The sequence below is a fragment of the Chionomys nivalis genome, chromosome 14 (genome assembly GCF_950005125.1).
Source record: "Chionomys nivalis chromosome 14, mChiNiv1.1, whole genome shotgun sequence".
Lineage (NCBI taxonomy): Eukaryota > Metazoa > Chordata > Mammalia > Rodentia > Cricetidae > Chionomys > Chionomys nivalis.
Window position 1 is genome coordinate 40613635 of NC_080099.1, and position 26733 is coordinate 40640367.

The window sequence follows — 26733 nt, forward strand, 5'->3', positions numbered from 1 at the left end:
GCTTTGCTTTGGGTTTCACTCAAAATCACCCAGCTCTATGATTGTGGTTTGAAATCAATCATGGAGAATATTCAGAGAGCAAGCCTATTTGTAGACAATATACTTTACTTTTGCACACTGAAAACGAAAGATATTTCTTACCCTCCATAGAGTACTACTCTTCTGATCCCCCCTCCCTCCCTGTCCCAGTTCCAGACCAGGGAGCAGGCACCTCTTGGCCCACAGGCTGCCGTTTGTCAGTACTGTTTTAGGTCAAAGAAACAAATGAGCAAAAGGCGCTTTCCAGGTGCAACAGTGGGCATGCTGTTCCCTGGAGATGGCTTTCTTTAGGCTGGTGCCTGTAAGTGGCTAATACCAGGCTCAGGAATGCAGGCCAGGCAGTTCCCAGTTGTGTTCCGCCACTTGAGCCAAGGCAGGTGAGCAATTAAACTAGTATACTCTCTGTGATCCAGTGCACAGCTGCTCACATCTGTCTAGGGACTGCTTCCTAACTGCGCATCCAAGCTTGGCATGTAACCAGGCCTCAGTTACTTACTTGTACCCAGATGAATAAATTATTGGCACATGGCAGACAGGCCCACCATGTTTATGAACAAGAGCTTAATGACTGCCGGCATTCCTCGCTAGTCTGACTTAGGGACAGTCAAAGGTTGTGAGGAAAGCAGCGGGAACACAGGGACACACTCGAGCTGAGCCAGGCCAGGAGTAAAGTCTTGGTCTCATTTCTGTCCCTGGCCTTTCTGTGCTCAGTGCTCTAACTAGTGGTCAGCCTGGGAAGGATGTCTTGGAAACAGATACACTGGTGTTGGCAGCATTCTTTGCTGTGTAAGCAGGATTTATTATGCACCAAGGCTGTCCAATTTCCACTAGTGGCTTGATTGTTTGAGGTGAGAAGAGAGGGAAAAGGAGTTGGTTATTTTGTCTCTTTTACTTGGACTCTGAAATACAATGGGCAATTTCTAAAAAAAAAAAAAAAAAAAAAAAAAAAAATGAGCAAAAATGCCCCCATTTTCTTGGAATTTTCTCTATTGTTTTCTTAGAATATTGTTACTTACCAAAAGTAAAATTAAGTTGTTCACAGGGCTGTGATGGAGAACAGGTTTTGCTTTTCTATGGAAGCAATAAAAGTCATGCCCCTTCTTTGCCTCACTCCTCATAGGAACTCCACGTTTGAAGAAGGCCTGCACAGAGTGGCTTGTTTGTTAAACAAACTTGGGTGTACCCTTAACTCCATACAGCCACCCAAAAATGACAAAAAGTGATTGTAGAATTACAGAATCTTAGATTATACACATGTCCAATGGCATATGTGCCTCTTTTCATATGCCTGGACCATGACAGACATTACTAATAAACCCTATTATTTCTTCTCTCCATTCCTGTCTACTTCCCAATAATCATTCTTAAGCCATTTCTGTGGACAGTCAAGATTCCCACTTCTGCTGCTGGTGTAGGGAACTACTTGAAAGAGGGCCAACCCTGGGTTCTGATCCAATGTTTGAAGGGTACTTACTGAATGATTTTGAGCTATTATTGGATTGCAGTTCCTTTATTTAAAATGGAAGCAATACTGTCTGTTAGCAACACCTCGAGGAGCAGGTGGCGTTTAGGATCATAGCAGTGACTCTGTCACAACATGAGTCCCTTTTCCTCTGGGTTGAGTTGAAGTGGAAAGTGGACCTATACTGGTGATTCAGTCTCTAGATTCTTCCAGCTTCTTTCAGGCCTGGGGTAGTCTGCTTGCACATGCCCAGGAATAGGACACCGACAATCCTATTTGCGCAACCTTTGTAAACTTCCAGGTTTCTCCAAAGTCTCCACGGTCTCTCAGTGTGTGTCTGAGAAGCTGGCTTGCTGGAGTGTTCAGATAGGGCACTTGTCTCCACATAGGCTTCTCCTTAGCTGCTAATTATTTCATATTAGTCACGCGTCTGGTCTATACTTTGCACGTCAGTGACTGATGGCTGGGGGTGACTCTTGACTTCAGGGGATGTCTGATAGTGTCTGGAGACATTTTTTTTTTTTATTGCTACAAGAGGGTGATCAGTTCCACAGAGGCAAGGTGTGTGAGTCTGAGGTCCCTTTGTATGTCAGTGAGCTCTGCACTCAGCCTCAGAGAATCTCTGTGAAAATGCTGAGGTTCAGGCGGGGCCACTCCCTCTTCCACCCAGACAGGGCTAGGTCTCTTTAGTGGTTCAGCGGCCAGGATTAATTGGGCAAAGGATGATGTAAAGTTTAACCACTCATTGGAGAAGTGCTGAATCAAGGAAGCAAGCAGGGTTAATTACCAAACCCGCTTTAGTCACCAGAAACCAGAGAGGCTTTCTCTAGAGGACCCTGGGGAGCAGGGCAGGGCTGGCGGTGGAAGTGAACAGCAGTCGCTCTGCACCAGGGCCATGCACTGCTTGGAGACTGGAAGCTGGGCAGGGAAAGCTGCAGCAGGACCTTTGCCTTTTAATTGCTATACCCTCTAGGTCTTCACCTGAACACTGTTTCCCCTAGGCAGCATTCTAGCCTTCCCGACCAGTTTGACCCTTCATCTCAGATTTTATCCATGCCTCACCCTCAAACCTTACAGCATTCTGCAGACTTATAACCATGAGACAAATATTTAATACTTAATATGCATCTACCTTCCTAGCTTGGAGCTTCCTTAAGGGCAGTGATCAAATGCCTTGTTTGCTGTGTCATCATGTGTGGCTCAAGTGTTCGGTACACAGTGGGTACCTAACAATTCTCTACAGACTGCCCCACTGACAGGCTGTAAGGGAAAACAGGGCTCCTTTTTGGTTTAAGACACTCGCCAGTTGAGGACAGGACTCACAGACAAAGGTGTGTGTGTGTGTGTGTGTGTAGAATGATGGACAGGGAGCTGACCCTACCACAGCCTTCATCTCCTTTCCCCAAAGTCCTTTCTCCTTTGTGTATTTTTGGTTTTCCTTGAATGGAATTACAGTTGAGGTCTGAGCTTAGCTAGAGGAATGGTTCCAGGGCACACATGGATAGAATACCAAATCAGATCCCTGTGCTTTTGGGATGATCACTGCCTGTGAAGGAAGCAAAGGGGCTTCTGGAAGCCCTCACGTTCCTACTCCAGCAGGTCATTCCTCTGAATGAGGACAGCCCAGGACTCTCACTCCTAGCAAGGCTGGTCTGTACGGATCAGCCCTGGGGACAGGGCTGGGAAGGGGTTGGGAGGGAGGACTCTTCTAGCTTCCTGGTTTGACCTACTAACACCACTAGAAGGGACATTAATTGGATCTGTTCCTATTTCTAAATCCACTCCTTGTCTCCTGTACATGGAAAACTGAGGAAAAAGTTCAGGAAGAAACACTGAATACCTTTTCAGATCTCAAGTGACCCCTGCTGTGGGACAATAGTTTTACCTACAAAGATTTGTTTTTTGTACTTGCTTAATAAAATGCTGATTGGCCAGTAGCCAGACAAGAAGTATAGGCAGGGTGACCAGGCAGGAAGTAGAGGTGGGGTGATGAGAACAGGAGAATTCTGGGAAGAGAAAAGCTCAGTCTGCAGTCATCATCCACGCACAGAGGAAGCAAGGTGAAAATGCCTCACTAATAAAAAGTGCCAAGCCAACATGGCTAACACAGACAAGAATTATGGGTTAAGAAATAGAGTTTAAAATAAAGTCACGTAAAGATGAAAAATACACAGAGAGTCTGGATACTGTATGTTATTGTGTTGTCTTTAAATTGTTTGATTGCTGAGGAAGGAGCAAAAGCTGCTAAAAGATATTTGATTATAAATGCTTCTGGATTAATCCAACATACATATTTTAAAAATGCCTTGACTTCAAAATTTAAGTCAAAAGGTATGTTATTTTGAAGAAGAGGTTTTGATTTTGTTTCCACAGAAAATGAGAGGCTGTGGATTCATTCTGGACTAAGAAAAATCAGGTTTGATCAAGGAAGACCCCTGAAGAATCTCCAATGGAGCAGATGGTCCAGATGATCCAACATTTCAGAGAACCTCTGTTGGAGTTTTCTTTGAGTTCTGCATCCAGAACAGTTTCAAGACTGTTGGCTGAGATGATCATGCCTCACATAATATTCCATTCAGGATTTGACCATAATTCAAAGTTTTCTTTAGGTCCCTGTAAGATTATCAGCACCCCCAATCAGCAGGAAGTAGCCTGGAAAACTATGCCCACATTCCCAAAAAATGGATTATGGATGTTTTTCTTAGTTTAAAGTGCTGGTTGCAAGTTGTATTGGTAATGGTCAGGAAGAAAGCTAAACAAGAGAGATTTGATTCAGAGTTCTTGTTCTAAAAAAGGGGGGGGGGGCTATGGGACAATGATTTTACCCTATAAAGATTTGTTTCTTGTTCTTGTTTAATAAAACACTGATTGGCCAGGAACCATGCAGGAAATATAGGCAGAGTGACCAGGCAGGAAGTAGAGGCAGGGCCATGAGAACAGAATCCTGGGAAGAGGAAAGGCTTGGTCTGCAGTTGTCACCCAGACACAGAGGAAGCAAGATGAGAATGCCTCGCTGATAAAAGGTACCAAGCTACATGGCTAACACAGACAAGAATTATGGGTTAAGATGTAAGATATAAGAATTAGACTGAGGCTACCAACCCAGAGTAGTGAGGGCCTGACTAGAGGGCAGGCCTCAAGGTCCCCGCCAGGGAAAGCGGGCCCCCGCTGCTGGGGCTGCAGTCTCTGCTGTGATCTCCTGGACCTGCTCTGCCTGCGCCCTACTTCCCTTTGTCCCTGGCTCATTGGGGCATCCAGGAGTTCCTGTGTAGGTGCCGAGAAGTTTCATCGGGCGGGTGAGTGTGTGCTATCCTGGGGCAGACGGTCCCGGTAGAGAGCACAAACGCCCCTCCCCCAGCTCCTGCTGCAAAGCTTTCTCTCCTACACACCCGCCCCCACCCCCACCCCCAAGCCTGCCTTGTCTGCAAGGTCCTTTACTGTGGAACAGTTTCCTGCCCTTTCACTGAGGCTACCAACCCAGAGTAGTGAGGGCCTGACTAGAGGGCAGGCCTCAAGGTCCCCGCCAGGGAAAGCGGGCCCCTGCTGCTGGGGCTGCAGTCTCTGCTGTGATCTCCTGGACCTGCTCTGCCTGCGCCCTACTTCCCTTTGTCCCTGGCTCATTGGGGCATCCAGGAGTTCCTGTGTAGGTGCCGAGAAGTTTCATCGGGACGGGTGAGTGTGTGCTATCCTGGGGCAGACGGTCCCGGTAGAGAGCACAAACGCCCCTCCCCCAGCTCCTGCTGCAAAGCTTTCTCTCCTACACACCCGCCCCCACCCCCACCCCCAAGCCTGCCTTGTCTGCAAGGTCCTTAGCTGTGGAACAGTTTCCTGCCCTTTCACTAAGGCTACCAGCCCAGACCAGTGAGTGCCTGACTAGAGGGCAGGCCTCAAGGTCCCCGCCAGGGGAAGCAGGCCCCTGCTGCTGGGGTTGCAGTCTCTGCTTGTGATCTCCTGGACCTGCTCTCCCTGCCCCCTATTTCCCTTGGTCCCTGGCTCATTGGGGCCACCAGGAATCCCTGCATAGGTGCTGAGAAGTCCCATCTGGATGGGTGAGTGTGTGCTATCCTGGGGCGCACTGTCCCGGTAGAGAGCACAAACGCCCCCCCCCCCCCCCAGCTCCTGCTGCAAGGCTTTCTTTCCTACACACCCGCCCCCCACCCCCACCCCCAAGCCTGCCTTGTCTGCAAGGTCCTTTACTGTGGAACAGTTTCCTGCCCTTTCACTGAGGCTACCAACCCAGAGTAGTGAGGGCCTGACTAGAGGGCAGGCCTCAAGGTCCCCGCCAGGGAAAGCGGGCCCCCGCTGCTGGGGCTGCAGTCTCTGCTGTGATCTCCTGGACCTGCTCTGCCTGCGCCCTACTTCCCTTTGTCCCTGGCTCATTGGGGCATCCAGGAGTTCCTGTGTAGGTGCCGAGAAGTTTCATCGGGACGGGTGAGTGTGTGCTATCCTGGGGCAGACGGTCCCGGTAGAGAGCACAAACGCCCCTCCCCCAGCTCCTGCTGCAAGGCTTTCTCTCCTACACACCCGCCCCCACCCCCACCCCCAAGCCTGCCTTGTCTGCAAGGTCCTTAGCTGTGGAACAGTTTCCTGCCCTTTCACTAAGGCTACCAGCCCAGACCAGTGAGTGCCTGACTAGAGGGCAGGCCTCAAGGTCCCCGCCAGGGAAAGCGGGCCCCTGCTGCTGGGGCTGCAGTCTCTGCTGTGATCTCCTGGACCTGCTCTGCCTGCGCCCTACTTCCCTTAGTCCCTGGCTCATTGGGGCATCCAGGAGTTCCTGTGTAGGTGCCAGAAGTTTCATCGGGACGGGTGAGTGTGTACTATCCTGGGGCGGACGGTCCCGGTAGAGAGCACAAACGCCCCTACACTAAGGATACCCAACCAGAGCAGTGAGTGCCTGCCTAGCGGGCAGGCCTCAGCAACCCCCGAAAGGGAGCGCAGGCACCTCCAGCTTGTACTGCAGTGTCGCCTGTGTTCTACTTGACCCCGCCCGACCCCTTGCATTCGGCCTTCTTTACGCGGGTCATTGGAATACCACGCATCCATGTTTTGGTGTTGAGGAGTTCACCTGGAAGAGAACGGTTCCTGCCCCTACACTGAGGAGATACACCTAGAGAGTTAGTCACAGCAAAGACTGGTCCAAGACATCAGGCCTCTCCTGGCTCCATTTGAAGGAAAAGATGGGCAGGCGCCAATGCAAGAATTCCCCCAACAACTTGAAAGGCAACGTGACATCACCAGGATCCAGGAATCCCGAAATGAGAAGTGTACACCCTAATCCAGAAGAATTAGAAGAATTCGACTCAAAAGTGAATTTTATGAAAATAATAGAGGACCTTAAACAGGAGGTGAAAAACTGCCACAACCAATTAGAGATTACAAACAAAAAGGTAGAGGAAATGAATAAATCTCTCAAAGATACCCAAGAAAACCAAGAGAAACAAGAAAAAGTAATCAAACAGGTAAGGGAAACGGTTCAAGACTTGAAGAATGAAGTGGAAGTAATAAAGAAAACACAAACCGAGGGAAGGATGGAGATGGAAAATTTGAATAAACGAACAGGAACTACAGAGACAAGTACCACCAACAGATTACAAGAGATAGAAGAAAGAATCTCAGACACTGAAGATACCATAGAGAAAATAAACACTCTCATCAAAGAAAACAGCATAACCAACAAATTCTCATCACAAAACATTCAGGAAATCTGGGACACAATAAAAAGACCAAACCTAAGAATAATAGGGATAGAAGAAGGAGAAGATCTACAGCTCAATGGTCCAGAAAATATATTTAATAAAATTATAGAAGAAAACTTTCCCAACCTTAAGAAAGATATTCCTTTGAAGGTCCAAGAAGCATACAGAACACCAAATCGACTGGATCAAAAAAAAACATCTCCTCGTCATATAATAATCAAAACACAAAACATACAGAATAAAGAAAGAATATTAAGAGCTGCAAAGGAAAAAGGTCAAGTTACCTATAAAGGTAAACCTATCAGACTTACACCTGATTTCTCTATGGAAACCATGAAAGCCAGAAGGTCCTGGATAGATATACTGCAGAAACTACGAGACCATGGATGCAAGCCCAGACTTCTATACCCAGCCAAGCTTTCGTTCACTATAAATGGAGAAAACAAAATTTTCCAGGATAAAAACAAATTTAAACAATACGTAGCCACAAATCCAGCCCTTCAGAAAGTAATTGAAGGAAAATCACAAACCAAGGAGTCCAACAATGCCCACAATAACTCAGACATCTAATGACCCTTCACCAGCACAACTTGAAGAAGGGAAACACACAAACTCTACTACCAAAGGAAAGAAGGAAAGAAAGGAAAAATGACTGGAGTTAACAACCACTGGTCATTAATATCACTTAATATCAATGGACTCAACTCACCTATAAAGAGGCACAGGCTAAGAGATTGGATACGAAAACAGGATCCAACATTCTGCTGCTTACAAGAAACACACCTCAACCACAAAGACAGACATCTACTCAGAGTAAAGGGCTGGGAAAAGGTTTATCAAGCAAACGGACCTAAGAAACAAGCAGGTGTGGCCATACTAATTTCTAAGAAAGTTGACTTCAAACTAAAATCAATCAAAAGAGATGGAGATGGACATTTTTTACTCATAACAGGAACAATTCACCAGGATGAAGTCTCAATCCTGAATATCTATGCCCCTAATATAAAAGCACCCACTTATGTAAAAGAAACGTTACTAAAACTCAAGGCAGTCATCAAACCACACACACTAATAGTAGGAGATTTCAACACTCCTCTCTCACCAATGGACAGGTCAATCAGACAGAAACCTAACAGAGAAATAAGAGGATTAAGGGAGGTAATGAATCAAATGGACTTAACAGACATCTATAGAACATTCCACTCAAATAAGAAAGAATATACCTTCTTCTCTGCAGCTCATGGAACCTTCTCGAAAATAGACCACATACTCGGTAACAAAGCAAACTTACACAGTTACAAAAAAATATCGGTAACCACCTGTGTCTTATCAGATCACCATGGATTAAAGTTAGAATTCAACAACAATGCTATCCCCAGAAAGCCTATGAACTCATGGAAATTGGACAGTCAACTACTGAACCACACCTGGATCAAGGAAGAAATAAAGAAAGAAATTAAAGTCTTTCTTGAATTCAATGAAAACGAAGACTCATCATACTCAAACCTATGGGACACTATGAAAGCAGTGCTAAGAGGAAAGTTCATAGCATTAAGTGCCCACATAAAGAAAACGGAGAAAGCACACATTGGAGACCTAATAGCCCACCTTAAAGCTTTAGAAAGAAAAGAAGCAGACTCACCTAGGAGAAGTAGAAGACTGGAAATAATCAAATTGAGGGCTGAAATCAACAAAATAGAAACACAGAAAACAATCCAAAGAATCAATGAAACAAAAAGCTGGTTCTTGGAGAAAATCAATAAGATTGATAAACCCCTATCCAAACTAATCAAACGGCGGAGAGAGAATACGCAAATTAACAAAATCAGAAACGAAAAGGGAGACATAACCACAGACACAGACGAAATTCAGAGAATCATTAGATCTTACTACAAAAACCTGTATGCCACAAAATTGGAAAATGTAAAAGAAATGGACACTTTTTTAGATAAGTACCATATACCAAAGTTAAACCAGGACCAGGTGAACAATCTAAATAGACCCGTTAGTCGCGAAGAATTAGAAGTTGTTATAAAAAACCTTCCCACCAAAAAAAGCCCAGGTCCAGACGGCTTTAATGCAGAATTCTACCAGAACTTCCAAGAAGACCTAATACCTATACTCCTTAATGTATTTCACAATATTGAAACAGAGAAGTCATTGCCAAATTCCTTTTATGAAGCTGAAGTTACTCTGATACCAAAACCACACAAAGACACAACCAAGAAAGAGAACTACAGGCCAATCTCACTCATGAACATCGACGCAAAAATACTCAATAAAATACTGGCAAACCGAATCCAAGAACACATTAGAAAAATTATCCATTATGATCAAGTAGGCTTCATCCCAGAGATGCAGGGCTGGTTCAACATACGAAAATCTATCAATGTAATCCATCATATAAATAATCTGAAAGAAAAAAACCATATGATCATTTCATTAGATGCGGAAAAAGCATTTGACAAAATTCAACATCCCTTTATGATAAAGGTCTTAGAGAGATTAGGAATACAAGGGTCGTTCCTAAATATAATAAAAGCTATTTATAGCAAGCCGTCAGCTAACATCAAATTAAATGGAGAGAAACTCAAAGCTATTCCACTAAAATCAGGAACACGACAAGGTTGTCCACTCTCTCCATACCTCTTTAATATAGTGCTTGAAATTCTAGCAATAGCAATAAGACAACATAAGGGGATCAAAGGGATTCAAATCGGAAAGGAAGAAGTTAAACTTTCATTATTTGCAGACGATATGATAGTGTACATAAGCGACCCCAAAAACTCCAGCAAAGAACTCCTTCAGCTGATAAACACCTTTAGTAGCGTTGCAGGATACAAGATCAATTCCAAAAAATCAGTTGCCCTCCTATACACAAAGGATAAGGAAGCAGAGATGGAAATCAGAGAAGCATCACCCTTCACGATAGCCACAAATAGCATAAAATATCTTGGGGTAACCCTAACCAAGGAAGTAAAGGATCTATTTGACAAGAACTTTAAGTCAATGAAGAAAGAAATTGAGGAGGATACCAGAAAATGGAAGGATCTCCCTTGCTCTTGGATAGGGAGGATCAACATAGTAAAAATGGCAATTCTACCAAGGGCAATTTATAGATTCAATGCAATCCCCATTAAAATCCCATCAAAATTCTTCACAGATCTTGAGAGGACAATAATCAACTTTATATGGAGAAACAAAAAACCCAGGATAGCCAAAACAATCTTATATAATAAAGGATCGTCTGGAGGCATTACCATCCCTGACCTCAAACTCTATTACAGAGCCTCAGTATTGAAAACAGCTTGGTATTGGCATAAAAACAGAGAAGTCGATCAATGGAACCGAGTAGAAGACCCTGATTTTAACCCACAAACTTATGAACACCTAATTTTTGATAAAGGAGCTAAAAGTATTCAATGGAAAAAAGAGAGCATCTTCAACAAATGGTGCTGGCAGAACTGGTTGTCAACGTGTAGAAGAATGAAAATAGATCCATATCTATCACCATGCACAAAACTCAAGTCCAAATGGATTAAAGACCTCAATATTAGTCTGAACACACTGAACCTGATAGAAGAAAAAGTTGGAAGTACTCTACAACATATGGGTACAGGAGATCACTTCCTACGTTTATCCCCAGCAGCACAGACATTAAGGGCAACATTGAATAAATGGGACCTCCTGAAACTGAGTAGCTTCTGTAAAGCAAAGGACACTGTCACTAAGACAAAAAGGCAACCCACTGACTGGGAGAAGATCTTCACCAACCCTGCAACAGACAAAGGTCTGATCACCAAAATATATAAAGAACTCAAGAAACTAAACTTTAAAATGCTAATGAACCCAATAAAAAAATGGGGCACTGATCTGAACAGAGAATTCTCAACAGAAGAAATTCAAATGGCCAAAAGACACCTAAGGTCATGCTCAACCTCCTTAGCGATAAGGGAAATGCAAATTAAAACAACTTTGAGATACCATCTTACACCTGTCAGAATGGCTAAAATCAAAAACACCAATGATAGCCTTTGCTGGAGAGGTTGTGGAGAAAGAGGCACACTCATTCATTGCTGGTGGGAATGCAAACTTGTGCAACCACTTTGGAAATCAGTGTGGCGATTTCTCAGGAAATTAGGGATCAACCTACCCCAAGATCCAGTAATACCACTATTGGGAATATACCCAAGAGATGCCACATCAAATGACAAAAGTATCTGTTCAACTATGTTCATAGCAGCATTGTTTGTAATAGCCAAAACCTGGAAACAACCTAGATGCCCTTCAATGGAGGAATGGATGAAGAAAGTGTGGAATATATACATATTAGAGTACTACTCAGCAGTAAAAAACAATGACTTCTCGAATTTTGCGTGCAAATGGATGGAAATAGAAAACACTATCCTGAGTGAGGTATCCCAGACCCAAAAAGAGGAACATGGGATGTACTCACTCATAATCGGTTTCTAGCCATAAGTAAAAGACATTAAGCATATAATGTGCGATCCTATAGAAGTTAAATAAGAAAGTGAACCCAAAGAAAATCATATAGTCATCCGCATGGAGAGGGGGAAGTAGACAAGATTGCAGGGCAAAAAATGGGAACTTGCGGGTGAGGTGGCATGGGGCAAAGGGGAAATGGGATGAGAAATATGAGAAGGGGAGGATGGGAGGAGCTCGGGGGATTGGGATGGTTGGGATATAGGAAGGATGGATACGGGAGCAGCGAAGTATATATCCTATCTAAGGGAGCCATCTTAGGGTTGGCAAGAGACTTGACTCTAGAGGGGTTCGCAGGTGTCCAGGAATATGTCCCCAGCTGGTACCTTGGGCAACTAAGGAGAGGGAACCTGAAATGACCCTATCCTATACTGATGAATATCTTGCATATCACCTTAGAACCTTCATCTGGCGATGGATCAAGGTAGAGACAGAGTCTCAATTTGGAGCAACGGTCTGAGCTCTTAAGGTCCAAATGAGGAGCAGAAGGAGGGAGAACAAGAGCAAAAAATCAGGACCACGAGGGATGCACCCACCCACTGTGACAGTGGAACTGATTTATTAGGAGCCCACCAAGGCCAGCTGGTCTGGGACTGAATAAGCATGGGTTGATTCCGGACTCTCTGAGCATGGCGGTCAACGAAGACTGATGAGAAGCCAAGGACAATGGCACTAGGTTTCAATCCTAATACATGAACTGGCTTTGTGGGAGCTTAGCCTGTTTAGAAGCTCACCTTCCTGGACGTAGATAGAAGACCTTCGTCTTCCCGCAGGGCAGAGAATTTGGACTGCTCTTCAGTATCGAGAGGGAGGGGGAATGGTGTGGGGGGAGGAGAAGAGGAGTGGGGATAGGGGGAGGGGAGTGGGGGGAGGGGGCAATATTTGGGAGGAGGGGAGGGAAATGGGAAACGGGGAGCAGGTGGAAATTTTAATTAAAAAAGAATAAAAAATAATAAAAAAAAAAAAATAAAAAAAAAAAAAAAGAATTAATAAGAAGCCTGAGCTACTAGGCCAACCAGTTTATAAATAATGTAAGCCTCTGTATGTCTCTTTGGGACTGAAAGTCTGCAGGATTGGGACAGACAGAAAACTAGTCTACAGACCCCAAAGCCCCAAGGTTTGCACTGCTCTTTGTCCTAGGGTAAGAATCCTTCTGACCCTCACCTGTGTGCACTGCAGTAGCTGGAACAACCAGATGTGACTGTCTTTGTGTAGGTGTGTGTGAGCAGCAGAGAGGAGGGATCCTAACTCTGTAACTACGTAGGAGGCCACCCTAAACTGCATGACAGGGGCAGCTCCTTCCTCCATGTCTATCCTCAGAATGTGTTCTTAGGTAGTTAAGCCACATCATTCTCTGTCAGGTCAACATCATGGTCACCTCAGCAGATGTAGGCACAGACCTGGACGGGATGCACGCCTGGAGAGCCACATACTGAAGAGGATTCCATCCCCTTAGGCCTGATTGGTGTCACATCCATCATGGTTCTTGTGCAGATGATCACGCCTGCCACCTGGGATCATGCAGCTCAAGGGTCAGGCACCACATAGTACACCAAAGGACCCAAATTTCTATTTTAAATAGCAATTTGGTGTCTATTTGAAGAGTAGGGAGGCCTGAGTTTGTTAAGGAAGGACTACTTCATGCCAGTTTTCCTATGTGTAAAACAAGATTAAGCCCCCCCACCCACTTACTGGCGGGAACATGTTAGGGATCTCTTGAGTCTCAACGTCATGGCATTTTAAAAGCTCTGCTTTGGGTAAGAACAATGGCTACAGCTTGTTGAACTACTGCAGACCCTTGCAGAGACCCTTCATGGAAAGGCAGCCTGTTCTGCAAATGAGAACACAGGGGCTCATCATATTAATTCAATGTCCTCTAGTTGTTAGATGACAAAACCATGGCAAGAAACTCGACTAAGTCAAATCCTTTACTTTTAATTTTTATGTGCCTTTCTGAATAAGAGAACTTGAAAGCCAAACCCAAACCCAATAGTAATGGATGCTTAGGTGCCTCTAGGGCAGTGGTTCTCAACCCGTGGGTCACGACCCCATTTGGTAAACCTCTAGCCTCAAAAAATATTTACGTTACAGTTCATAACCATAGAAAAATTACAGTTATAAAGTAAAAACAAAAATAATTTTATGGTTGTGTGTGGGGGTGTCACCACAACATGAGGAACTGTATGAAAGGTCCAGCACTGGGAAGGTTGAGAATCACTGCTCCAATGCTTGCTTTCGGTATGCCGAACCCAGCAGTTCACGAGATGGGAGCCCTTTCTCACTGTATGTTCCCACAGCCTATATACTTTGATTTATGTTCCTTTTTTGCTTCTGAACACGGCAACACAATTCTAGTATGCGAACCCACATTTGGAAAATAAAGGTCATCGTTCATCCCCACATCAACCTTGAAGCCATTTCTTTCTCCGGATTGCACAAGCTCAGGCCTCCTTCTCCTGGGCTTGGCCCAAGTGTGGAAACTAGACCTTGGAGAGGGTAAAGGAGTGAGCACATAGCCAAGGAACCTGGGACACTTGGCCAGCCCGAGGGCAACGATAAGGATGTAAACAAGAAGACTGGCACAGACAGATAGGGCAAAGTTGGCAGCAGCCAGTGGAAAAAGGGTTAGCGGTTCAGTTATGGCAAACATGCCAGGCAGGACATCGATGAGAAATGAGTCCTGTTTTTGAGATAGAGAATGCTCAGGAACAAATGGGGGTCAAGGATATGAGCTCTGGAGTCTCTGGTCTATTAGCTTTTGACACACAGGAGTGGGATGCAGTGTGTAACCCAGGGAATGCACCCCGTGTGCTGTCTGACACACAAGGGGCTCTTGGAAGCAGAAGTCAACATTACAGAAGTGTCCCAGTTTAAAAAGAAACCCAGCAGCAAGGGTGGATTTGGAGTGTCACCATTTTGCCACCCAGAAGAAAATGATATTCAAATCATTGGGTAGGAAGATGGATGGGGAGCTTGATAACCAACGGAGCAGGCTGGCAACAGCTCAATATAAATACATTTTAATTGGAAAGGAGATGCAGTCAAACATTTCTAGCCATTTGATGTGTGTGATAAGTATTTAAATGTTAACAAGAGTGTCAACTTAACAAAATGGGGATGTAATGACCTTTTCAATAAATGCCACTAAGACAACTAGATATCTGTATGATAATAAGGAATTTGAACTCCAACCTCAAAATATATACAAAAATCGACTCTACTCAGGTCCTAGACACAAGTGTAAAAGATAAAATTGTAAAACACCATTGAAGACAAATTAAATTTTGTTTAGTCGATGGCTTCCTAGAGTAGTTAAATTAGACACCATCACAACAGAAATATTTTCTGTGTTTTAAAGAATATTGTGGAGAAAGTGGAAAGAACTTGCAGAATGGGGAAAATTGTAAGTCATATGTCTGATCCAGGACTATTTGCAGTCTATGTAAAGAGCTCTGTTACAGCTCAGTTAAAAAGAGATGACCCAATTATCATATGGACAACACACACACACACACAGGCTTCTCTCCAAAGAATACTTGTTCAGCACACTTATGAACAAATGCCCAATGTCATTAATCATCAGAGAACTGTAAATTAAAACTATAGTAAGACACAGTGACTTGTACCTATAATCTCAGCTCTTGGGAGGCTGAGGCAGGAGGATAGAGGGTTTAAGGCCAACCTGTGAGATCCTACCTCAAAACAAAAAGCAAAGCCCGGGAAAACCAAATACATCCAAACCAAATTTTACAATGAGATACTATGCTTGATATAGCCTAGGGTGGCTATGGGCCATAAGACACAGTAAACACATGTTGGTAAAAACTGGAAAAATTGGAGTCACTGTGCTGTGATGGTAGAAATGTAAAATGTATGTTCATTTTGGAAAATGGTGAGTTTCGCAAACAGAATCTCGTGGAAGAGAACCACTATATGAACTATCGGCTCCATCCCTAGGTTTATATGCATGTGAAAATTACCTAGACAGAAGCTTCTTGCAAATGCTCCTAGGAGTATTATCATTGATAATAGACAAATAGAAACTGTCCAAATGCCTATCAGCATGGACAGGTAGACTAAATCCTATGGCAGCTCCATACACTGGCATGTTATTTTAGCCATAAAAAAGAATAAAGTCCTAATACAGGCCGCTTATGTAGATAAACCTTGAAGCATGAACAACATGAAAGAAAACAAAACAAAGCAAGCAAGAATCAAAAACCACTGTGAAGACGCAACTGGCAGTATCCAGAAAATTCTGAATCCAGGACAAACGGCTTAGTGTTTTGTTAACAACACAGCGAAACCATGTAAAGTGCAAGGGACGAGGAGGCCAGTTAGTGGATAGATAAAATAAACATGGAAACTGTATAAAGCCAATGAAAAGTTTTTACTTCATCTGCATCTCATTTGCATAAATCAACCAAGGAGAATGTTTATAAGGCCAAAGTAGAAATGCAAACATGGAATATTGAAAATATAGAAAACAATTTTGCTTGCTCTTTGATAGTGCTAAAATGTCTTAAAAGACACAATTACAACAATAGATAATTTGACCTGAAGTCTGGGCTTCGATTTATTCAATGAAGGAGTCAGGTGGAAAAAGAGTAGGGGGAGAAATTGGCCTGAGAGGGCTCATTAAAATATTCTTTTGCCGGGCGGTGGTGGCACACGCCTTTAATCCCAGCACTCGGGAGGCAGAGGCAGGCGGATCTCTGTGAGTTCGAGGCCAGCCTGGTCTACAAGAGCTAGTTTCAGGACAGGAACCAAAAAGCTACAGAGAAACCCTGTCTCGAAAATCCAAAAAATAAAAAAATAAATATTCTTTTAATTTTTAGATAGATTTGAAAATTTTCATTTAAAAAGTTCAAAAATGCACAGCAAAGATTGGATGGCAATATGGTGACTTGTTACTAAGAAAATCTGACACTGAAAACTTAACAATAAAACTGAGAGCCAAGTACTTATTTCTATATTTGTCATCTTTTAATTTTTTCCAGCAACCTTGTGAATTAGTATACTCATTGAAAAATTAAATATTTTAATTATTTTATCTTTTTGTTTTTGAGAACTTCACACATGAGCATTGAGTCTACATTATTCCCACTCCTGGGCCCCTCGGTTCCCCCCATGCCCCTCACTCACAACTCCCCTCCAAAATTCATGACCTCTTCTTTATTATTGTTGCATCTATACCTCTCTCTCTGTATAACTAATACTAATGGAGGCTAGCTACTTTTTCTCGAATGTACATGCGTCCAGGGCTGAACCTATTGCATTGGATAGCTGCACCTACAAAACCTTAAAACAGGTTATCTGTCCACACACTCAGTGTGGACAGGGGAAATTTTACAAGGTCCCATTTCTAGATGAAGACTGGTCAATGGCTGCTGAGAGGGGGAATCAGTTTTCTCCAGGCACAAGCTCCCACACAGATCATCCAACCCCAAGCACACTCTCTTTTTGATGGAAGACTGGAGCTCAACATGGCTACTGACTTATCTAAAACCTCAGCCTGGGATGAGGAGAGGGGTCTGGGTCCAAGGCTGGCATGGCTTCTTCACTCAGCACTGATTGCTATTTGTCCTTCTCTCTGCTTGTCCTTCACCCTGTGGGCTCTTGTGGAACAGACAAGTGGGGCTTTGATTCCTTTCTTATTTTCAAATGCCTGCCAGTGATCACATCTAAGGCGTTAACTGATAATTCATAAGACTAGTTTAAGGATATATTGTAGTGTGAATTCTACTTGGTCTTAATAATAAAAACCTGGAGTCAAATATCTTTATCAAGGGGCATGTTCTCAGAAAGTTAACAAACAGATTTCAAGTACCCATGAAGACTCATAAAAGGTATTCTGGACAGATAATGATAGTATGTAATAGAATGTTTGATGGAGGGTTTCTATTCAATGCAGACTCCTTTCTTCCTACAATTCCTCAAGAACCCACAATTCTAACGTGAATGTGGATTTGTTGAGTGAGAATCGTGGAATGAATGAAACTTGTATTGGGGAGACAGTAACTTAGAAATATTAGCATCATTTATCTCTCTAAATTATCTTGGGTGGAGTTGTTAAGCATAAGTTGAGAGAGAGAGAGAGAGAGAGAAAGAGAGAGAGAGAGAGAGAGAGAGAAGGAGAGAGAGAAGGAGAGAGAGAGAAGGAGAGAGAGAGAAGGAGAGAGAGAGGAGACAGACAGATTGATAGAGTCAGTCCAAGGGGGGGGAAAATTACCTTAATCCTAAGTAAAAAACTACCCTTCCTGCAGCCCTGAGCACTATGTTGGACTGAGAGACCCTAATGGAAGATGAGACACCCATAGAATGAATCTGGACTTATAACAGTTCTAGAAATAACTTCATAATATTCCAAATACAGGGTTAAAAGGAGTCACTTTTGTATATCTCAGAATTCTTCAAGATACATGCTGGCTCATTTCTCTAGGAACTCAGAGATGGTGCCTAGACTTGCTGCTATCCCTCTCGCATAGGTGAAGAGGGGAATTATATTTCTCACACTAACTTGCCTTTGCTCTCTCTGTCTTTCTATGGTGCCTGGGTAATAGAGACAAGATGACTTTGGCTATTCTACAGTGACATAAGTATATAAGACAATATCCCCACCCTTGAGAAACTTTCAACCTATTGGGCAATGTAATAAGATATATGCACACAGTCTTTATTTATGTGTTAAATTATACAGAGATGATGTTACATGTTCTAACATGTTGCTTATAACAATAAGGTAAATGGTGTGTGGTTAACACAGGAGAGATACAGAATGACTGACAGGAGCTTCCTTGAAGAAATAGAAATACATTTAGGAGGGAATTGCATTATTTAGCTAACAAAATTTGTTCATTGTTCAGAATAACTCAGGCCTTGTGAGGGGTTCAAGGATAAAAAGGAATGAGGTGGCTGTGCATGTATTGTCCTTTGGGTGTTGAGCAGATTACTGTAATGTGTGTGCAAGTGGTTATGTTTTGAGACAAAGCTTCATATAGTCAGTCCCAGGCTCACTGCAAACACATTGTATGGCCAAGGATGACAATGAATTCTTGATTTTCCTGCATCCACCTCCCAAGTGCCAAGATTATGAGTGTTACCACATCTGGACTGACCCTACCTTCCATATTATATTGGGCTAGTGTACATGCATGTTTATGGCTGTGTACCGAGCCAGGGCTTCTGGAAGGTATATTGTAGCCAGATTGTGGACACTCTATGGTACCATACTTATGAAATCTTTAGGGGAAGAAACTTTGATGTAGGCTCTAGCCTTGGAACAAGTTATGTGATCTCTCCCTCCCAGAAATGTGCTGGTTGTTAAAGGCACACATCAATATCTCCTCTGAACAGTTGTTTATCATGATAAAGTCTCTTATAATTTTTGGCTTTTCGTGACTACTTAATAAACTACAGATATTACCATTCCTCAGGGCTTCTGAGAACCAGTAGCAATTAGGGAAATATAAATGGCTAAAAGAATTTAAAATTTAAAACACTCATTATCAAGTTATAGGTATAAAATGGAGGGATTCTAAGAGTGCCTGGGCAGGATGAGGCATTGTGATTGAGCATGGTTCTAGGAGGCCAATACAGAGGCCGGAAAAGTAGACTAGGCAAGAGACAAGGTGCAAAACTAAGAAAGAGTCATGGGATGGACACAACAGTGACTATTTAGGAGGCAAAAAGGGATTTCCAACGAGCTGTATGTACGAGGTAGGGGGAAAGTTTTTAAAATAGAGATTTTACTAGCCTGGGTTTGACGTATAGGAAGAGAGAGGTTAAGAAGGAACTTACAGAGTTGGAAGTGGGATGGAGGGGAGAGAAGAGGAGGAAGAGATGCTGAGGGAGCAGGACCTCTTACTGCCAAAAAGGAGACTGCTTCATTGTTCTGTGAGTGTGGCAGACAGGCTTGAGTGGGGCTCCACAGCCTACATTACAGGGGCAGTGAGGGCCTATGCTTGTGACTCTCCCATAGAAGTTCTGTGCCACTGAACGACTTCTTCCGTCACTTATGTGCCATGTGCTTGACTTTCTTTCTCCTTCTAACGGTCCTAGAGAGAATGCTCAGGCTCTCGCTAAGGTCAAGTGTGTTAGTGCCAAGACACCGACTTGACCTTCTCCACCAAAGCTTCCACAGAGCCTGCTCCAAGTGCTCAGGTTTTACTGAGTTGTTTTCAAGGACAGCTGTTTCCAGCCCATAGTTTAGTGCATCTTTGAGGCTAGTACTGCAACGAGTACTCAGGGCTGGCACGTGGTTTCCTACAGGAAGGAAGACATGACGACAATGAGAAGATGCAATCCCCTTCTCTGGCTTTTGGGTGTGAAGGTAACAGTACCGTAATAAAGACTTGGGCAATTGCAGTCTTGTTTCTTCACAGAGGGAACAGGAACTTAACTGGGATGACTTCTAGGCTGATTGTGCAAAATGACTTCTTGTTATTCGACCTCCTTTTTGTTATGTAGGTGGGAGCTGGATAAGTTTACAAACTCCCTAAAAAAATTTCCTGGACCTTTTACTACATAGTCACATTACAGACTAATACTTAGCTATTCTTGGCAGGGCGTAGTGATCACTTTAACTTCAGCACTTAGGAGGCAGAGGCAGGCATATCTCTGTGAGTTCAAAGTCAGTCTTGTCTGTGTAGTGAGTTCCAGGACAGCCATGCGTGCATGCTCTGGTTACACACGTATTCACCTGGGATCAGTATGATGTAATCTGTACTAGGAATCCCACCTTCATAGTTATTTTTCCATGTCTACGTATGTACTTGCTGCTCTATAAATATGGAAATTTAAATCAAATACCCAAACATTTTTCCATCTTTCCTTCTGTGGACATAGAATTGATATAGCTTATAAGACTTAGAGAGTCACTACCACACAACAAAGTAGAAACATGGTATTTCTCTACTTAGAAGTGAGGCAGTAACTTCCTACAGAATCTGAGGCAGTTCCCCCTTTCCTTATTTACTGGCTATTCCTGAGTAGCCAGTGCTTGGGTGGCCGAGACATTGGTATCCTCTAACATCCCATGGAGCGCTGTAAAAGGAATGAGTTATTCAGACTATTCTTTTGTGTTTATTAATTTCCGAGTCTCCATACCACTTAAGGCAGCGTGGGGGCCATCAGGGTCCTTATCCTACTTCAGAGAGCCTAGTCTCCGCTATGGCTAGCCATTGAGTGGATTCCTTGGTAACAACTTCTTCTTGATGCCCTTAGCAACATACAGCGTGAATGCTTGGTCACAGCCGGCAGTCTATAAGGAACAAAGTGGCAGTCAATGAAGGCCTTTAGGTGGAACAAAGGCAGGGGGATTATTTTCCGCTGGGAGGTATGTGGGGAAAAGAGTGATGGAAAGTCGTGTAGTCAAACAGGAGACAAATGAGAAAAGCCAAGAAGAGAGGATGTAAACTTAAGATAAACCACACTGGCTTAATGCTGATGCTCAGGTGGTCTTTGCTGACAGGACAGTGAAATTCTTATTAAGATCAAAGCAAACTCTACATGAGAAGTTGCCCAAATGATTTTTCTTCTGGGCCCTTAATTTCTTTGATGTAAAGTGGTTTTATAACTCCCCTACAAAGGTTCTTACCACATTAGTATGGAGAGCAGGGCTTTGGAGACTGGGCCTGTGTATCATAAAAGTATATCATGTATCTGTTTACCTGTATCTATCACTATCTGTCTGTCTGCATATCTATCTATCTATCTATCTATCTATCTATCTATCTATCTATCTATCTATCTATCTATCATCTATCTATCTATCTATCTATCTATCTATCTATCTATTATCTATCTATCTATTATCTATCTGTTTGTCTGTCTATTATCTATCTATATCTATCTATCTATCTATCTATCTATCTATCTATCTATCTATCTATCTATCTATCTATCATCTAACTATACATTCATATCTCATAAAGCTTTTAAATATTTTATTTATCCATTTATTTTAATTTAATTTTTCTTCACTCCCTCCCTTCATCCTTCTCCTCTTCTACCATTCCCCATGACCCCCATGCTACAGTTTACTCGATTAGATTATTATCATTGCCTTTGTTTTGTAGCAGGATCTCTTCACTTGCCATGGTTATGAGTACATTATACACACTCCGGACATTTATTAGTTGAAAGAGTTACAGTAATCTTTGAGGTCTACAAGAAAGTAGTTCTCCCTTTCAGGTTTCCCTCAGTATAGATTACCACCTGCCCAGATACTTAAGAAAAATATTTTGATCATTTGATTTATTGAATACCCACTTAGGTCTAAACATTGTGTGAGGGTATGGGGTGGGGAAGACAGGGAGAACTTGGGCTAGATCCAACCCAGGCCCTCAGCAATGTCAGAGAAAAAAGAAAGTGAGAGACTTTGTTCGATGCCCCGCTTATCTTTAGATAAGCTTGTACATGGGGATTCTGAATATGTTTGGACAACGCCTGTGCCACCTAGACAGAAATATTCACCACTTACAACCATCTGTGCTGACAAAAACCTATCGGTACTGCCCAGTGATTTCCCATGAATGCTGCGGTTTGGAATTATCATTCTTTGTGCATACTTGGAAGAAATAAGATTTGTTTTGAGTACTACTGGGATTCTCCCACTCTGGTCCATCCTCTCAGCAGATGAGGTAAACGTCCAGGAATAAAGATTTCAAAGGCACAGAGAACATGTCTCTTGGATACATCTTTTGATGAGCCAGCTCACAGCTGAGCTCCCAGAGTGTGGGTGCATCTTATATACCCAGGCCTCTATATAAAGAATGCTTTAGAAGCTTCTGACTTTTCGGCTTCATGTGAGTCATCAGGTTCCTGTTTTAGATTCATCAGGTTCGTGTATGCGTGTGTGTATGTTAGAACAACTGTGGGCAGAAAGCATGTAGATACTTACAAAAATGGCTTTAGGATGCATGTCAGAATTTCTTTAAATAAGGAGAGTATATACAGGGTGTGTGTGTGTGTGTGTGCGTGTGTGTGTGTGCATGTGTGAGAGAGAGAGTAGGATAGTACAGGTGGGGGTTCAGTTACATCAGTTACCTGAGAGGCTACACTCTTAGCCACTCAGACAGTGGTGTCAGAGAGTGTGTTAAGAGAGATGATTGTTTTCCTTGCAGACCAGCTCACAAGTCTTTGAGGAGCCCTTGACTTTCTCCTCCTTCCATGTCTTGTTATAAAGGGATTAGAGTCCAATTAAGCCATTTAATCCCAAGGTAGAAATTCATGTTTAAAAACAAGATTTACAGCTTCTTAAAAATAAAAGGAGACACCCATGTGAGTTGAAGTTTGTCTCTTCAAGTTGCCACATGCATGGTTCCAAAGAGCGTTTTTAGCTGCCCACCCAACACACTCCTCCTAATTACCTTGCCTCATCCCTCTCCTCCTTCATCTCTTAAAGGGTCCTTCAGCCTAAATAGCCACATGCTGTCAGAAAGACTTCAACTTTTGAACTGCTGCGATTCACCTTGGCTCATCTCTTCTTAGCATCTTGGTGAGCAGGGCTAATAATAAAAATTGTATGGAGAGCAAGTGCTGTCTGGGAGCTGAACATGTGCAGACATCCTTACCCTGGGTGCTTTGTGCCCATTGCCTCATGAGGGGCCCACTGTGAGAGCATCCAAGCTGGCTCCATGGGTGTCGGGCTTGTGTAGTCACTTGGGGGCCATCGTTTGACTTAATGCGCTGCTATTGCCATCTTGAAATTCTTTTTTTAATTTTTTATTTATTTTTATTGAAAAAAAATTTCCGCCTCCTCCCAGCCTCCCATTTCCCTCCCCCTCCTCCCACTCCTCTCCCCCTCCCCCCACTCCTCTCCCCCTTCCTCTCCAGTCCAAAGAGCAGTCAGGGTTCCCTGCCCTGTCATCTTGACATTCTTAACCATTTTAGCACAAGGGGCTTGCATTAAAGAAATTACAAAAAGGAAAAATGCAGAAATGGGCATTGGACCCACAAATTATATCGTTATCCTGAGATGCACCTGCTAATCCATTGCCTTTTTTCCATGTGATGCCCAGGCTATCGCAGATGTGACAGCGAGTCTCACATTATGCCAAAACCCTGTCACGAAAGTGTCTACCTATATCTCCGTAGAGGAAAGTTTTATGACGAAGAGGCAATCATGTTTATCATGAAACAGGAAAATGAAAAGTATCTGGGGATTTGGACAAGTTGTTTAACTCTTTGAACTCTCAGTTTCCTTATCTGTAGAGTAGGGATAACAACAACAACAACAATAATAATAAATATTTAACTTACAGGATGCTTAAGAATAAAATGAGATCACAAATATCTGACAAGATATATGACTTTAGCTAACAGTCTGAGTGACTGGCAAGTATTTAGCAGCCAGCAGTGCTCGTGACATAAGGATGCTCTCTTGCTTACCACCAAGGTCCCAGTGGATTTACTCCCTACCTGAACAGCAGAGTTGGCAGGGAAGTCTGCCTTATCCCCAGGCTGTGTGAACGCAGAGGGGCTGCTAGAGCTGATGAGCACGGGGGTGCTGATTTCCACCATCTGGTGACCTTCAGGAGAATGGACCATGCGGTTGAGTGTGTTCAAGGCCGTTGTGATGGAGAACTGCCCAGACCCCTTCCTCCTGGACCCAGGGCTCTTTCGGAGGGTGGGTGTGTTAGTTGCTTTGCCTCTGGATGGTGTAGACATCAGGGACAGGTTCTTTGTGCGCGATAACGGATGCCCTTTGTTTTTCTCTAGGAGGTGTCTTGCTGTGAGGTTTGGCTACAAAGTTAAGAGGAGGGATAAGAGTTACTCTCTGATATAGTATAGCAGCTAAGTTTCTCACTCATTGGTAGTCAACGCTAGCTTCTCAGCTGCTGGCTCAGATGCCCATCCTTTGGTCAGTAACTGGTCAGATGACCTTCTTTTGGTCAGTGGTTGTTCAGATGGTCACTCTTTGGTCAGCTGGGTGAAATGGCTATCCTTTGGTCAGTAGATGACTGAGATGGCCATCCTTTTGTCAATATAATAACAAATTATATCTTTTATACATTTGAAGTACAAACATTTGATAACTTTGAGACATAGTAGACACCCTTTCCTTTCCTTTCCTTTCCTTTCCTTTCCTTTCCTTTCCTTTCCTTTCCTTTCCTTTCCTTTCCTTTCCTTTCCTTTCCTTTCCTTTCCTGTTCTTTGTCTCTAACGTCAGTTGTTCTGGTAAATTAGCTAGGTTAAAAAAAAAAACAAATAACAACAACAACAACAACAACAAAAAACCCCCCCCAAAACAAAAAAGGATGCAAAAGCCCTGGTGTGTAGTGTGTCGATAAACCAACTGTTTAACAGCTAGCTAGCACAGTTTCTGGAAATGGTGTGTCTGATCTGGCACCAGTCAGCCCAGTGCCATGCTGCAGGGTCACTGTTGCCTTCCCCATCATCCTACTCATTACTCCTAAGGGCCCCTGTGGGCTTATAGCCTTTGCAGATAGGAAATCTGTCGACAAAACTGAGGGTCCCTATGAGTCAATGCTTCAATATCAGGATGATTAGTGAAATTTCCATTATTACAATGCTGCCAGTTGTTCTGCAAAGCTAGAGGTCTCATTCTAATTTAGACATCCAGCTAGATAGGCTAAAAAAAAAAATCTGTCTAAGAACGTTTAAAATGACAATGTGGCGAGGATTAAAATAGTTGAGATAGAAGACTTTGAAAAAGAGGTAATTCTTCTTTCTCTAAAAAAAAAAAAAACTTGCCACATTGTGAAAAACTCACCAAATAGGCGATTAGTGTTATTGTGTCCACATTTGTGGATATATGTGTAGAGGTCAAGCTCTGCTCTTGTTCCTCAGGGGAAATTCCCCTTGTTTTTCCAGGCAGCATCTTTCACTGGCCTGGGACTCACCAAGTACTTTACTAAGTCATTTCCCCAGTGCACTTAAAAAAAAAGTCCATTTCAAAGATAAGAAAGCTGAGGTCCAGAAGGAGTGAGATAAGTGACAGGACCCTTGTGTAAACTAGTAAACAAGAAGCTGGGATGGTAACGTCTTCCAGTGTAAAAGGGACGGCGTGGGGGACACGGCCACTTCACACTGGTGGGGGAGCATCACGGAAGAGCCTCTGAGAAGGTGGCATTTAAGCTGAGATAAGTGGCAAGGAAGAGCTGGTTGTGTGGAAACAAGGATACAGACAGGCAGAGAGAAGTAGAGACAGACGGACGGGAGCAGCTGAGGAGACAGGGAGGGGAGACCACAGCGCTGGCCGGTACCCGATTGCACAAGGGCTCAGAAGGCTTTGGCTTATTTTCAGTGTAACAGGAAGCTCCTGGCAGGACTGGGTAGAGGAGTGAGATGACCTGATTTATGCTTTTAAAAGCTCCTGTTACGGTTTGGCAGTTTCTCATAAACACATACTTAGCATCTGATCCAGCAATCCCACTTCTGGGTAATTACTCGAAGAAAGAAAAGTGTATGCTCAACCCACGGCTTCATCCAGAGTTGCCAACAGTACGAACCAACCTCGATATCATTTATTGCCAATTGACTGATGTTGATTTATACACGTGTCTGTGTTTACATGTGGCAGCCACAGGTCACCCTCAGCTATTGTTCCTCAGGGGCTACCCATCTTGGATTTTAAGGAAGATTTCTCACTGGCCTGAAGTTTGCCAATGAGGCTGGCTGGCCGGCCATCAAGCTCCAAGGACGCACCTGTCCCCACCTCCCTAGTACTAGGATGACAAGTGTGTGACATCATAACTGGCTTTTTTCTTTTCTTTCTTTCTTTTTTTTAAAAAAACCTAGGTTCTGGGATTGAACTCGGGTCCTCATGATTGCATGGTAAGACCTTACAGACAGAACTGTCTCCCCAGATGCCACCTCTGGAATATCTGTGCCTTGGGACTATGTTCACTAACAAAAAGATGAGCTATGGACACATGGCACAACACAGATGAATCTTGTGGTGGTTTGTGAGAAAATGGCCCCCAAAGGGAGGGGCACTTGTAGGAGGTGTGGCCTTGTTGGAGTAGGTGGGGTCTTAGAGGAAGTGTGCCACTGTGGGGGCGGACT

General features: G+C 43.4%; 1 protein-coding gene across 2 annotated transcripts in view; it reads right to left on the minus strand.

Annotated features, from left to right (window-relative positions):
* Sh3rf2 (SH3 domain containing ring finger 2) overlaps nt 1-26733 on the minus strand; it is a 110733-nt gene that overhangs the window by 24342 nt on the left and 59658 nt on the right. For both annotated transcript variants that reach the window (XM_057788237.1, XM_057788236.1), the window contains one exon: nt 24124-24447. In XM_057788237.1, the coding sequence (XP_057644220.1) occupies nt 24124-24447 (324 nt within the window). The remainder of the gene's footprint in view (nt 1-24123; nt 24448-26733) is intronic.